The 14884-nt window shown below is 56.0% G+C and overlaps 1 protein-coding gene across 1 annotated transcript in view; it reads right to left on the minus strand.

The window, feature by feature from the left end:
• Positions 1–14884, minus strand: part of CFAP74 (cilia and flagella associated protein 74) — a 65878-nt gene that overhangs the window by 11115 nt on the left and 39879 nt on the right. Inside the window, exons 18-24 of the mRNA XM_030913105.1 lie at positions 11964–12028; positions 11292–11414; positions 9495–9616; positions 6782–6910; positions 5384–5471; positions 4678–4851; positions 3446–3579 (exon numbers count right to left, since the gene is read on the minus strand). Coding sequence (XP_030768965.1) covers positions 3446–3579; positions 4678–4851; positions 5384–5471; positions 6782–6910; positions 9495–9616; positions 11292–11414; positions 11964–12028 — 835 coding nt within the window. The remainder of the gene's footprint in view (positions 1–3445; positions 3580–4677; positions 4852–5383; positions 5472–6781; positions 6911–9494; positions 9617–11291; positions 11415–11963; positions 12029–14884) is intronic.

Here is a 14884-nt window from a genome sequence, read left to right on the forward strand (position 1 = left end):
CGCTTAGCTTTATTGTGTCTTTTCTTCTACTCTCTTTGGGTTTAATTTCCTGTGTTCTTTTCCTAATGCTTGAAAAGGAAGCTTAGATGGTTGATTTTCAAACCCTCTTTTCTGATATCTGCATTTAGAACGAGAAGCTTCCCAGGAGGTGCTGCTCTGACAGCCCGCAGGCCTCAAACCTAACGGGTCCCAAAGGGAACCCCTGGTGGTGTCCATGAGGCTCAGTCACAAAAATACCCAGGCTGAGGGGAAACAAGCAAAATCCAGACCGGCGGCGGGGGCCTGAAGCGCCGACCTGGGGTCCCGGTCTGCTTGGGGTTCTCCTAGTTTCAGCACTCACAGTCCTGTGGCCTGAGAAACCCCTCAGTGCCAGGCACACCAGCATGGTGGTCACCCTACATCTGTGCAAGGGTAGAAGCATTTACGCTTGCACACACGTGTGTGTGTTCGGTTATAGGTACACAGGTATGTAATGAAAGTACAAGCCCTGGCATTCCTGACAGGGATGGGCTCTGGGGAGGGAGGGAGAACGAAGCCACCTCCGACTTGAGGGAGAATGTTTGTTTCTGTAACACGAAGAGAAATCGGAGGCAGGTAGGATAAAGCCTAAGGTCTGTATTTTGGGTGGAGGGTACACGATGCTGACTTTCTGAGTTTGTGGATTATCTGAAAATGGAAGGGAGGAAGAGAGCAGAGGACGCAGGGCTAAGAAAGCTGAGGCCTTCTATTTTTTTTAGCACATCACACACACACACGAACTGCAGGGGGTGCTCTGGAGCGATGGAGTTAGAAAAGCCTCTCTTAGGCCGGGCGCGGTGGCTCACGCCTGTAATCCCAGCACTTTGGGAGGCTGAGGCAGGTGGATCACAAGGTCGAGAGATCGAGACCATCCTGGCTAGCACAGTGAAACCCCGTCTCTACTAAAAATACAAAAATTAGCTGGGCGTGGTGGTGCACACCTATAGTCTCAGCTGCTCGGGAGGCTGAGGCAGAAGAATCACTTGAACCCGGGAGGCAAAGGTTGCAGTGAGCTGAGATTGTGACACTGCACTCCAGCCTGGTGACAGAGCGAGACTCTGTCTCAAAAAAAAAAAAAAAAAGAAAAAAAGAAAAAGAAAAAGAAAAAAAAAAGAAAAGCTCACTGAACTGGGCTCCTTTTATTTTATTTTATTTTTTTATTTTATTTTTTTTGAGATGGAGTCTCACTCTGTTGCCCAGGCTGGAGTTCAGTGGCACAATCTCGGCTCACTGCAAGCTCCACCTCCCGGGTTCATGCCATTCTCCTGCCTCAGCCTCCCAAGTAACTGGGACTACAGGTGCCCGCCACCACGCCTGGCTAATTTTTTATATTTTTAGTAGAGACGGGGTTTCACCGTGTTAGCCAGGATGGTCTTGATCTCCTGACCTCGTGATCCGCCTGCCTTGGCCTCCCAAAGTGCTGGGATTACAGGCATGAACCACTGCACCTGGCCTGAATTGGGCTCCTTTCTGAGAGTGAGGAGGACAGCCAGGCGCAGTGGCTCACCCCTGTCATCCCAGCACATTTGGAGGCTGAAGTGGGAGGATCACTCGAGGCTATGAATTCAAGACCAGCTTGGACAACATAGTGAGACCCCGTCTCAAATATACAAAAAATATAAAAATTAGCCAGTCATGGTGGTGTGTTCCTGTAGTCCTAGCCACACTCAGGAGGTTGAGGTGGGAGGATTGCTTGAACCTGGGAGGTGGAGGCTGCAGTGAGCCGTGATTGCACCACTGCACTCAAGCCTGGGTGACACAGCAAGACCCTGTCTCAAAAAAATAAAAAAAAATTTTTTTAAAGATGTAAAAGTTCAGAAAGAAATAATTGCACTTGAAAATGAGCAGTAGAAAAAGGTCGAATCACAGGTGACATTGTTATGAGATGAGAGAGAATGAGGAGTGGAATTTATGTAAACGGTGAAGCACGCTGGGAAGCGGTGTTAGGAAGGAATCGAACGCTGCAGCCTGATGACTCCACGTGCGCCTCAAAGAGTTCAGAAAGTGACACAGGGTTGGAAACTGCGACATCGATAGGTCAGAGTCACAGGGCCGTGATTACGGATGGAAGGTGCAAAGCACTGAGCACCCAAGGCGGCTGAGGGAGAGATGACCGGGCGTTAACGCGCCCCAGAGAAGGAGCCAACGTGGCTTTTGAAGTGGTCTGGCTGCCTGACTAGCCCAGAGGTCCTGCTGCCAACGAACTCGCAACACAGAACAGAGGAACATGTGAACTGACACCACGGGACAGCATCCCACCTGTGGCAACTCCACAGAACAAACCCACCTGGCTGCTTCGATAAATACATTTCAAGGACCCACAGAGATGGAGGGAGGCCCCGACGGCCCAGGTCAGTAGGACCCAAATGTGGATGATTGTTTGACGAAGGCACAGAGGAATTCAGGGCAGAATGGAATCTTTTCGACAAGGCTGGAATAATTGGAAGCCTCCGTGCAAAAAAATGAACCTCAACTTGGCTCACATCTGAAATAAAAGCAATCAAAATGGACCACAGACCCAGCTGTGACTGCCCCCCAGTGTCTTGGCCTCTGCCCCAGAACACATCTCTGGAGACTGATGGTCCCAGCAGCAACGAGAACCCACGCCGGACCACTGGCCACTGCTTTGGGTCCAGTTTCACCTCTCCCTCTACCACTTCCTCATCCCACTCTCAGGCTCAGGGAGGTGCAGAGACTGGCTGGTCGCACAAGACGTCAGAGCATGCAGGTCTTTACACCAGGTCCACCTCTGGACACAGGTCCACCCACACAGAAACACATTCACTCACATGCATGCTCACACATACATGCACTAACCTTCCATACCCACATACATGCACTCACACACATACATGCTCACTCACACACACATGCTCACTCACGTGCTCACACTCATGCAAGTTCACACACCACGTACCTGTACTCACACACACAGACACGTACTCACACACAGACACCCCCCCATACACTCACATACCTGCACTCACACATTCACGCAATCACATATGCTCACACACATACACTCCCACATGTTCACACACACATTCAGTCTCACACTGACAAACATGCACTCTTGCACACACCCATATGCACTCACGCCTACTACAGTGATATGCCTGTATGCGCACACATGTTCATACACACACAGGCACTCTCGCCTGTCCTCACACACTCATATACATGCACACCCACGACACACACACACGCACACACAGCTGAGCGGGCCCAGAACTCAAGGCTGCCCAGGTCCCAGGCCTGTCTGCACCCGGGTTTGAGGTTCCTGCCGGCCGGCAGTGCTGCCCAGCACAGCCCTGTGGTCAGCCAGGCAGGTGGGGCCAGAGGCAGGGATGTGGTGCTGCTGGGAAGGGTGGCCCCTCCCGAGCAGGTGCTCCAGGCCAACTGCGTCCCCTCTCCCTGGCAGGCTCACCGGTTGATCTCAGACTTGCAGGTCAGCTTGAAGCTGTGTTCCTCGGCCTTGGTGGGCTGGAAGATCACATCGAACTGCAGCGTTTCCAGGGGCAGGATCGTCCCAAACCCATCGTTGGGCTGCACGTCCACAAACTGGAAATGGAGGAGCGCTCTGAGGGAATGTCACAGGGAGACCACGTGAACACACGTGCAGCAGGGCTGTGAGTGTGAGAGTGAGTGTGAGAGATTAGTGTGATTGTGTGAGCAAGTGTGAGTCTGAGTGTGAGAGATTAGTGTGATCGTGTGTGGGCAAGTGTGTGTAAGTGTAAGAGAGTGTGATTGTGTGTGAGCGAGTGTGAGTGTAAGAGATTAGTGTGATCGTGTGTGAGCAAGCATAAGTGTGTATGTGAGTGATTGTGACTGTGAGAGTAAGATAGTGTGATCATGTGTGAGCGAATGTGAGCATGAGATTAGTGTGATCGTGTGTGAGCATCAGTGCGAGTCAGATTAGTGTGACCGTGTATGTATGTGAGAGTAAGAGATGTGTGATCATGTGTGAATGTGAGAGATTAGTGTGACCGTGTGTGAGCAAGTGTGAGATTAGTGTGATCATGTGTGAGCAAGTGTGAGTGTAAGAGATTAGTGTGACCGTATGTGAGTGAGTGTGTAAGAGGTTAGTATGATCATGTGTGAGCGAGTGTGTGAGTGTAAGAGTGTGATTGTGTGTAAGCAAGGGTGAGTGTGAGTGTAAGAGAGTGAGCGTGAGTGTGGTGGTGTGAATGAGTGTCAGCAAGTGTGTGTGTGAGCACATGTGTATGAGTGCATGAGCGATTGTGAGCATGTGCATGTGTGTGCATGTGTGTGTATGAGATGGGGGGAGAGTGAGGACGGTGGTGTTGGTAGCAGGGCAGCCCAGGGAAAGGTGAGGGGTGCCCAGGCTTGGGCCTCGTCCTAGCTACCTTGTGTGGCCCCAGCAGGGGAAAGTTCCAGAAGGAAGAGCAGAGAGAGGGATCTGGAGGGCAGGACATGCATGGGACCGAGGCTAGGGGTGCAGCTGACAGGCAGAAGTTGGGCTGCACATCCAGGGCTGGTGTGCAGGGTGGGGAGGTCCAGGCATGGGGGGTGCAGCTGAGAGACGGAAGTTGGGCCACACGCCCACGCATGGGCACCCTGGAGCAGTGGCCACTGCATCCTGTCCCCAGGGCTTCCGGGCCTCGCCCCTCTTGCCCCAGGCCTGGCCGCAGGAGGTACCTTGGGAAGCTTGACGAACCCAAACTCCTGGGGCAGGAGCGAGTGGTTGTGGAGGCTGATTTCTGTCCTGACGGCCTCGTAGATGGTGCAGTAGCCAAAATCCACCTCCGAGGGACTGAGCTCCAGGTCCGAGGTGGTGACAATGGCATGCACGGTGAATTCCACTGGCTTGTTCTGAGGCACAAAGGGTGCAGTCGCTCTCGCAGCTGCTTGGAGACTTACCAAGTGCTCCCCAAACTCTGAGGCACGACCACTGCTGCTGCCTTGTGGCCATGGTCCACGGTTTCCAGTACACGATGAGGCCATCTTTTAATAAAACCCACTTCCCTGTGACCACTCCCTGACATGGGGGGGGTGGCAGCTGAGAGCCAGCTGCAGGTGGAGTGGGGTGCATGTGTCCCTATGTGTGGCACACATGGGCGCATAGACGTGTGCAGCTGTGTGGGCACCCCTCGTGTGGGCACCCCTCATGTGTGCACATGCAGGTGCGGGTGCCTGGGACACAGCCCTGCTGGCCTGGGCAGGCCTCGGAGGCCTCTCTCTGGCCCATGAGCACCCTGCCAGCAGGCAAGCCCCTCTGGCCGCTAGATGCTTCACTGGAAGGCAAGTGAGGATGGGTCCTTTTGGGGGCCCTTGCCTAGCCTCCCAGGAAAGCCACTGTTCCCCAGGAGAGCCCAGCATCCCTCGAAAGTGCCCCAACACAGACCTGGTCAGCCACCCATATGGTCATCGGGGCCTCCAGGACTCGGGTCTCCTTGTCAAAATACCTCCCCGCATCCTCCGGCAGGGAGTGTCTGAAAGAGGCAGACGAGGCGAATGTGCTTTCCTCTCTCCATTTTGTGAAATGACAGTAAGACCCACTGTCAGTGGTACTTCTACATCTTTGAGAGGTACGGCATCTCTGAAACATCGGTGCTGGGATACGCCTCATGCCAACCTCCCGCTCTCGCACAGAACCTGTGAGCACGTGGCCCTCGTGGGCCCGCAAGGGCTCTGGCATGTATGAGTCTAAGTCGCCAGTCACTCCCAGGAGCAACACAACTGACTGTGGCTCAAAAGCTGTGTTTAAATAAACAGAAAAAAATTCAAGAGCCAAGTTTCAAATTAATATGGAGTTTGCATCATAAAGGAATCTTAAAAAGCCCTTTGAAAATGCATTTTCACTTTAATCAGAGTTTGATCTCTGATTACATAAGTTAGTGTTGTTATAGAAATATCAGGAAAAGTACAAATAAGAAAGAAAAACATCAGCTTCCCTGTGACAGGTGGCCGGCAGGGGCAAGTCCAGGAAACAGTCGATTTAAAGCTCAGCTCCACCCTGTTCCCTTCCAAGTCCCACCAGGTCGTGCCTGCTGCGCCCACCTCCCTCACCAAGCTCCACTGAGCATCCTTTGTCTGGACCTTGGTCCTGGCCCGGATGCTGAGGGCAGCTCTGGGGAGCTGGGATCAGACATAGGACGTCCAGCCTCCAAAGCACAACAAACGCTGAAGTGCAGAAACCAAAGTCCACCTGGCAAAAGCAGAGACCAGGGGATGCACCCAGGAGGCCTGGAAAGAGCCTTGGATTGGAGAGGACAAGGGACGACTGGGTGACAGGGACACCCTCAAGACACAGGTAAAGGAGCAAATGTCAGGCGTGCACTGATCTCAAAACAGAACCTCAGGGAGTTACGGGAAAGGGATGAAGACAGGGAAGACAGTGTGGGAGTGCACAGACAGCAGGGTGCCCGCAACAAGCCAGAGCCGTATCCTGGGCCACCTTATCCCAGCAGGCAGCAGACCCTCAGTGGCACTGAGAGCCGCAGGCCATGCTTGGGGGACGCACAGCCTCCCGATCTTTTCAACGAGGCTGGAATAACTGGAAACCTCTGTACAAAAAAATGAACTTCAACTTGGCTCACATCTTAAACAAAAGCAACCAAAAGGGACCACCGACCCAGCTGTGACTGCCCCCCAGTGTCATGGCCTCTGCCCTAGAACACATCCCTGAGGGGTGATGATCCCGGCAGCAATGAGATCAGAGGAGTGGCCAGTGGAGAGGGGCGCCTTGGAGCCCACATCCTCCCACGTCCTCCTGCCCCGGCCCTGGGATCCTGGCACCTACCGCGGCAGGAACTTGAGCTGCACGGAGTAGGATGACTGTGCCTGGATGTAGCCTGTCTCAGGCAGGAGCTCCAGGTGGGCCCTCAGCTCCTTGCACACCTCGAACTTCAGGCGCAGGGCAGCTTTCGACCTGTGGGCGCGTCACAGGGCACTGGGTCAGGCGCCACAGCCATGACTCTGTGTGTGCTCCATGCCTGGAGTTATTACAACATTTCTAAAACCCAAGCCCACGACAGGTGCTCAGAGCCCACCCACTCCAAGCATGCACGTGCACCTCGACAATCAGAGTCTTCAAAGCCCTGCTTTGTAAGGGCTGTTTTATCTGAAATGAAATCTGATGAGGTATTCTTAAAAATAACCACATCGAAACGGAAGCATGGTCCTAATGGGCTCTTGGGAACCGGACGCTTTCCGGGAAGAGCACCTGTCAGGCAGCCCCCGGGTGTGGGGCCCTGGAGGGGACACGAAGGGTGGAACCCCTCCCTCCAGGGCTCTGCCCGCCTCCTGCCCAGGGCATACCCACATCCTGTAGCTCAAGCACAGGGCACGTGGGGGGCCTGGGACAGCCACAGGCCTCGGTGATGACTGCAGCCTCCAACCCAAGATGCGCCTGAGAAAGCCCAGGTACCCACCAGTCACCTGGGAGGCTGCGTCTGTCTGGTCTCCACCTCCAGCTCCCTCAAGCCAACAGCCTCCTCAGGACCACCGGGAGCCGCCCTGTTCCCACAGTGAAGCCCCCCTCCCCTCCCTGTCTTTGAGCCTCTGCTGAACACAGTGGTGCGGCCGCCCCACCACAGCTGCCCCGGGCAGTCTACGAGGGGGGACCCGGGGGTGTAGCAGTGAGAAATCTCTCCCTCCTCCTGTGCTTCCACGCGACAGTCGCCCATGCTGTGTCAGCCCCGTCTCCGTCCAGCACAGACCTGCCTCTGACCTCTGACCACTACCCAGAGGCCACCCACAGTGCATCTGGGCACGCCAGCCTCTGCACCCCTGCTGCTGGGGCCCCGTGCAAGGTGGGTGCCTGGGTGCTCAGACACCGCGCCCTCCCTGTTCGGCAGATGCTGCTCTGTCTTCTGGTTCCCTTGTGGGGCCAGAGTCTATACAAACGAGTACTTGGCTACGCTGAGGTACGCACACCCACAGCCGGAGGCCATCCACAGAGCTGAGCCCCGCCCAGCCCACAATGCCCGACAGACACGCCCGGGCCCTTTCTGTCACGTTTCCAAGGGCATAGAGAAGCTGTGGTAGGACGGATGCCGGAGGTGAGCAGACTCCACTGCGGCCACGCTAACTCACGCAGCAGGATCCTGGGTCATGGCAGACTCCACCACGGCCACGCTAACTCACGCAGCTCCCGGGTCACCGCAGGCTTCATTGCGGCCACACGAACACAACAGCTGGATCCTGGGTCACGGCAGACTCCACCGCGGCCACGCTAACTCACGCAGCTGGATCCCGGGTCACTGCAGGCTTCACATTCCCAGCCCGTGCCGGGCCCACAGGAGTTGGACAGCAGGAGGGCAGGTGCTGCGGGAGCCGTTCCTACCCAGGTCACTGGGCGGGAGGTGCCTGTGCCTGGGGCCGGTGCCTGGGCCCTCGGTATCCGCACAGCCTGCTCCTTGGTGCTGGTGGCACAGGGGATCCGTCATGGAAACCCCACAGGCCCAGCCTCGCCGTCCCTCTGCACTTTCCCACCGGCATGGCTCTTCAGGGCAGGCTGCTTGCTCTGATGTCCGGAGCCCTCGCCAAACCCTGCAAGTAGAGGCTGCCTCCTCCAGGCTCGCCCCACCTGTGTCCATGAGGGGCTGAGGACTCCGGCCAGGCCGAGGCGGGCAGTGCGTTTCCTGTGGCTGCTGAAAGGACTTCCCCAAGCGTAGGCCCCACACCGAAGAGGCGCGTTCATTCTCTCCACAGCCCGGAGGTCAGAAGCCAAGACAGAGCTAAGGCCGAGGTGCGGGCCGGGCTGTGCCCTGTGCAGCTCTAGGGCACAGGCGTCTTCTCTCCTTTCACAGCCTCTAGAAGCTGCAGTGTCCCCGGGCTCCGGGCGGACCTTCCTCCATCGTGGAAGCCAACAGTGCGGTGTCTTCAAATCGGCCTGACTCGGACCCTCCTGCCTCCCCGTGACGCCTCCCAGATGACCCTGGATCACCCCCACCAAGGTCCCTCTTCCCAGCCACAGTGCTAAGCACCCCCCTTGCCACACAGGGTGACGCTCAGGGCCTGGACAGCAGCCGTGGCAGCCCCAGGTGCCGTGTCCCCGCTGGCCACTGGGGGGCTCACTGCCTGTGCACAGGCGGGCAGGGACTCACCCTGGGTGCAAGTCACCCCGTGTGCATGGACGGGCGGGGGCTCACCCTGGGTGCAAGTCACCCCGTGTGCATGGACGGGCGGGGACTCACCCTGGGTGCAAGTCACCCCGTGTGCATGGACGGGCGGGGGCTCGCCAGGTGTGCAAGTCACCCCATGTGCATGGATGGGTGGGGGCTCACCCTGGGTGCAAGTCACCCCGTGTGCATGGACGGGCGGGGGCTCACCCTGGGTGCAAGTCACCCTGTGTGCATGGACGGGCGGGGACTCACCATGGGTGCAAGTCACCCCGTGTGCATGGACGGGCGGGGACTCACCCTGGGTGCAAGTCACCCCGTGTGCATGGACGGGCGGGGGCTCGCCAGGTGTGCAAGTCACCCCATGTGCATGGATGGGTGGGGGCTCACCGTGTGTGCACAAGCACAGAGTCCTGGTAGAGCCGGTCGTACATACAGATCTTCAGGTCCACGCTGGGCTTTGGCACCCAGACCGGCACATCGATGGCCACGCCCATGACCCTGAAATGCAGCTGAATATGGACACGTGAGCTCAGCAACAGGAGTTCTTTGGGCAAAGCAGGCGATGTTGGTGAGCACTGACACAGCTCCCAGGAGGAATGTTTCATGGGCTTGAGTTTTCTAACTCTTTGGGATGGCTGTGGCACTTTTCATATCATGTCATTTAAAATGTCCTTTTTTTTGAGATAGAGTCTCACTCTGTCGCCCGGGCTGGAGTGCAGTGGTGCAATCTCTGCTTACTGCAACCTCCGCCTCCCGTGTTCAAGCAATTCTCCTGCTTGAGCCTCCCGAGTAGCTGGGATTACAGGCACCCGCCACCATGCCAGGCTAATGTTTATATTTTTAGTAGAGACGGGGTTTCACCACATTGGCCAGGCTGGTCTCGAACTCCTGACCTCAGAGATCCACCCACCTCAGTCCCCCAAAGTGCAGGGATTACAGGCATCAGCCACTGCGTCCAGCCAAATATTCTTTTTAAATGTTCATCTATTACTAGAACAGAATACTGGATCACCAAGTACCTACCACTCAGCTTCATACTCATTAACATTTAGGTGTTTAAAAAAACCTTTCTATGGCCAAGCACGGTGGCTCACACTTGTAATTCCAGCACTTTGGAGGCCAGGCTTGGAGGATTGCTTGAGCCCACAAGTTTGAGACCAGCCTGGGCAGCATGGTGAGACCCCCATCTCTACAAAAAATATAAACATCAGCCAGGCATGGTGATGTGTGCCTGTGGTCCCAACTATGTGGGAGGCTGAGGCGGGAGAATCGCTTGAACCCCAGAGGCAGAGGTTGCAGTGAGCCAAGATAGTGCTTCTCCCCAAGCACTGACTCCTGGGGCCTCAGGAGGTTGGAGGGGATGAGTCAGGTTTTGGGAGGGCCAGCAAGCCCCGGGCTGGGGAAGTGCAGCAGCCCAGCACAAAGCCGCCTAGGCAGTGGTACTGTCCTGGTGCTGTGGGGTGAGCCGAGGACTCTGAACACTTTGGAGGATGCGAGGAGCCACAGCCTGGGACAGGCAACCGCCCCAGCCCATGGGAGTGCAGAGGGGGTGCAGAGGAATTTTTAAGCATAGAAAGTTGTCGTCTGGGGCTGGGCGTGGTGGTTCACTCCTATAATCCCAGCACTTTGGGAGGCCAAGGTGGGTAGATCACTTGAGGTCAGGAGATCGAGACCAGCCTGGACAACATGGCGAAACCCCATCTCTATGAAAAATACAGAAGTTAGCCGTGTGTGGTGGCGTGCACCTGTAATCCCAGCTACTCGAGAGGCTGAGGCAAGAGGATCACTTGAGCCCAGGGATTAAAGGCTGAAGTGAGCTGTGATCCTGCCACTGCATTCCAGCCTGGGTGACAGAACGAGATCCTGACTCAAAAAAAAAAAAAAGAAAAGAAAAAAGAACAATGGCTCTGTGTGTGCGCACGTGTGCACGGGGCCCTGTGTGCACACGTGTGTACATGCATGTTTTTGCATGGGCATGCATGTGTGTGCTCATAGAAGCATGTCTGCCTGTGTATGCCAGTGTGCATGTGTGTGTGTTGTAAACTGTGGTGTCAACCATCTGTGCCACCAACTGGCCATCCCTGCATGGGCAAATGGCGACTTTGTGGCCAAGGGCAGCTGCTGCACGAGGCTGTGGAGGCAGGGGCCAGGGCGTGCATGTGGCATGGCAGCAGGAATACTCACCGTTGGGCACTGGGGGTTCTTAAACATGACCTTGAACCTGGCTTGAACGTTTCCTGGGACGACCGGGGTGAAGATGACGGGCACCTTGATGGAGCTGAAGGGGCCAATTTCCCCCACTGTGATCTGCACAGGAAGAGATGCCATGGGGTCTGCCAGGCTTCCTGGCTTTCAGGACCCCTTCCCAACCCTCACAGTGGTGCGCTGCTGCAAGGATGGAAGGTGGCGGGACCCACGTCCCTGGGTGGCCACTTGGCCACAGATGTCCTGGGCCTGGCCCAGCCCTTGGAGGACTTACTGTCGTGGGATCCCAGCCAGGGGAGTTGGAGGCAGCCTGAACTCCTCCACATCCTCTCCTGCTCATGAGCTCAGGGGCGTGCCCCAGCCAGGGAGGCCACGGCCAGCGTCCACCCCACGTCTCACCCAGTGCCCCATATCCAGGAAACCACCTGTGGGTCCTGCACAGCCCCGGCTTGGGGAGGCGGTAGCCCCATGCCAGCTGAGATTACAAGAGGCCTGGAGGCTGCAAGTGCCCGGTGGACACCGGCCCATCTCTGGTCAAATGCAAGGGCCACCTGGCGGCGAGGGCCAGTGGGTCGGGGTGCAGCTGGGGCTGGGGGAAGGTGGGCGGTGTCTCGGATCGTGGCAGCTGTTTTAGGGCCTGAGCTGGCTGACCTCCCCCAGCGTGATCTCCGTCTGCTCTTCGCTGGGAGGTATTGCTGTGGTTAATCTCTCCGGCTCTGGAAGAAAAGGGGGATCCAGAGGTGAGGGTTGGCAGGGTGAAGGCGTGTGGCCCAGGGCCCCTCGGGACGTGGTCACCGCCTCCAAACCCATATCCTGGGCTCTGTCCTTTCTGGCCATAGTGGCCCGTTGGGGGACCCAGGCCCAGAAAGGGTGTGCAGCCAGTCCCCATGGTGCCTGGAGGGCTTTGGAAGCCCTCCCCCAAGGACCTCCATTTTCTCACGACCTGCCAGCCCCAGGGCAAGGGTATTAGAGGCTGGAGTGGGAAGGACAGCTAAGTCCAGAAAATTCTAAAACAGTATCATCTTTTGGGGATGTTTCTTCTCTTACCATCATATCTGGTAACCTAACTTCCCACAGATGTAGCGTACGTGTTCCCTATGGGTACCTGCTACTGGTGTGTTTGAGTCATCACGTCCCCGTGGCAGGCTCCCGGTTTCCATCTGCTGCTGGGTTCTGGGGGCACCTGCCGGCAGTTGGTCAGCAAGGCCCCGGGTAGCAGAGCTGTTTCCTTGCAAGTCCGAGCAGGACTTTTTGTTGACTTTGCACCTGAATAGATGCAATTCGAGAGGCCACACGCAGGTTGGCGTTCTCCTTTGGCCTCTGTTGTGCTGCCGGGTTGGGTCAGAGCAGCTGGGCCGCTGGCCGGGCCAGGTCACCGTGGGGAGCCCCGGTGGGCTTGCCAGAGCCTGCCCTGGGCTCAGCGTCTGGACGGCAGGGCTCTTCTGGAGCTGGGTGACGACTTCAAAACACTGTGCACATTATTTCTGGGGTCTGGAGTTGTAAAGGCCGCAGGGACCCCTGTTCTTTTTTTTTTTTTTTGAGACAGAGTCTCGGTCTGTCATCCAGGTTGGAATACAATGGTGTGATCTTGACTCACTGCAACCTCTGCGTCCCGGGTTCATGCCATTATCCTGCCTCAGCCTCCCAAGTAGCTGGGACTACAGGCACCTGCCACGTGCCTGGCTCATTTTTGCATTTTTAGTAGAGATGGGGTTTCACCATACTGGCCAGGTTGGTCTTGAACTCCTGACCTTGTGATCCGCCCGCCTCGGCCTCCCAAAGTGATGGGATTACAGGCGTGAGCCACCATGCCCGGCCAAGGGCCCCTGGTTCTGAACGTGGAAGGGGTGCAGCTGGGTCAGCTGCCCTCCACTCTGGCTGCCTCAGGATCACCACGGCAACAAGAGCCTGGACCTGAGCCCAGGTGGTCAGATTCTGGGGCCAGCAGTTTTCTGGTTTTTAGAGACAAGGTCTCACTCTGTTGCCCAGGCTGGAGTGCAGTGGTGCAATCACTGCTCCCTGCAGCCTCGGCCTCCTGGTTTCAAGTGACCACAGGTGCATGCCGCCATGCTTGGCTAATTTATATATATATATATGTGTGTGTGTGTATATATATATATTTTTTGGTAGAGACAGCGTCTTGTTATGTTGCCCAGGCTGATCTCAAACATCTGGGCTTAAGCGATCCTCCTGTGTTGGCCTCCCAAAGTATTGGGATTATAAGCATGAGCTACATGGCCTGGTCTCCTTATTCTAGTCTTTTCTTTTCTTTCTTCTTCTTTTTTTTTTTTGGCAGGGTCTCACTCTGTCACCCAGGCTGCAATGCAGTGGCGTGATCACAGCTCACTGCAGCCTCAACTTCCCAGGCTCAAGCAATCCTCCCGGCTCAGCCTCCCGAGTAGCTGGGACTACAGATGCATGTCACCATGCCTGGCTAATTTTTCTTCTTTGTAGAGATGGGGTCTCACCACATAGTACTTTTCAATATATTAAGCATCCTTATTTGATCTTTTTTTTTTTGAGTCGGAGTCTCGCTCTGTGGCCCAGGCTGGAGTGCAGTGGCCGGATCTCAGCTCACTGCAAGCCCCGCCTCCCGGGTTCACACCATTCTCCTGGCTCAGCCTCCCGTGTAGCTGGGACTACAGGCGCCCGCCTGCCACCGCGCCCGGCTAATTTTTTTTTTTGTATTTTTAGTACAGACGGGGTTTCACCGTGTTCGCCAGGATGGTCTCGATCTCCTGACCTCGTGATCCGTCCGTCTCGGCCTCCCAAAGTGCTGGGATTACAGGCTTGAGCCACCGCGCCCGGCTCTTATTTGATCTTTGATGTCTGATAATACCCATGTCTGAACCGTGCAAGACTACTGCAATTCCTTCCTCCCTTCCTTCCTCCCTTCCTTCCTCCCTTCCTCCCTCCCTTCCTTCCTTTCCTTCCTTCCTTCCTCCCTCCCATCCTCTCTCCTTTCTTTCCCTCCTTCCCTCCCTCCTTCCTTTCTTTCCCTCCCTCCCTTCTTTCTTTCTTCTTCTTTCTTTCTTTGACAGAGTCTTGCTCCTTCGCCCAGACTGGAGTGCAATGGTGCGATCTCAGCTCACCACAACCTCAGCCTCCTGGGTTCAAGCGATTCAAGTGCCTCAGCCTCTCAAGTAGCTGGGATTACAGGTGCGTGCCACCATGCCTGGCAAAGTTTTTTGTATTTTTAGCAGAGATGGGGTTTTGCCATGTTGCCCAGGCTGGTCTGAAACTCCTGACCTCAAGTGATTTGCTTGGCCTCCCAAAGTGCTGGGATTACAGGTGTAAGCCACCGTGCCCAGTCAATGGCAGTACTTTCTGTTGTTTCTGTGTGAGTGATTTCTTTCCTTCTTTCTTTTTTTTTTTTTTTTTTGAGACAGAGTCTCGCTCTGCCGCCCAGGCTGGAGTGCAGTGGCCGGATCTCAGCTCACTGCAAGCTCCGCCTCCCGGGTTCACGCCATTCTCCTGCCTCAGCCTCCCGAGTAGGTGGGACTACAGGCGCCGCCACCTCGCCCGGCTAGTTTTTTGTATTTTTTAGTAGAGACGGGGTTTCACCGTGTTAG

This window comes from Rhinopithecus roxellana, chromosome 12 (assembly GCF_007565055.1).
Source record: "Rhinopithecus roxellana isolate Shanxi Qingling chromosome 12, ASM756505v1, whole genome shotgun sequence".
Lineage (NCBI taxonomy): Eukaryota > Metazoa > Chordata > Mammalia > Primates > Cercopithecidae > Rhinopithecus > Rhinopithecus roxellana.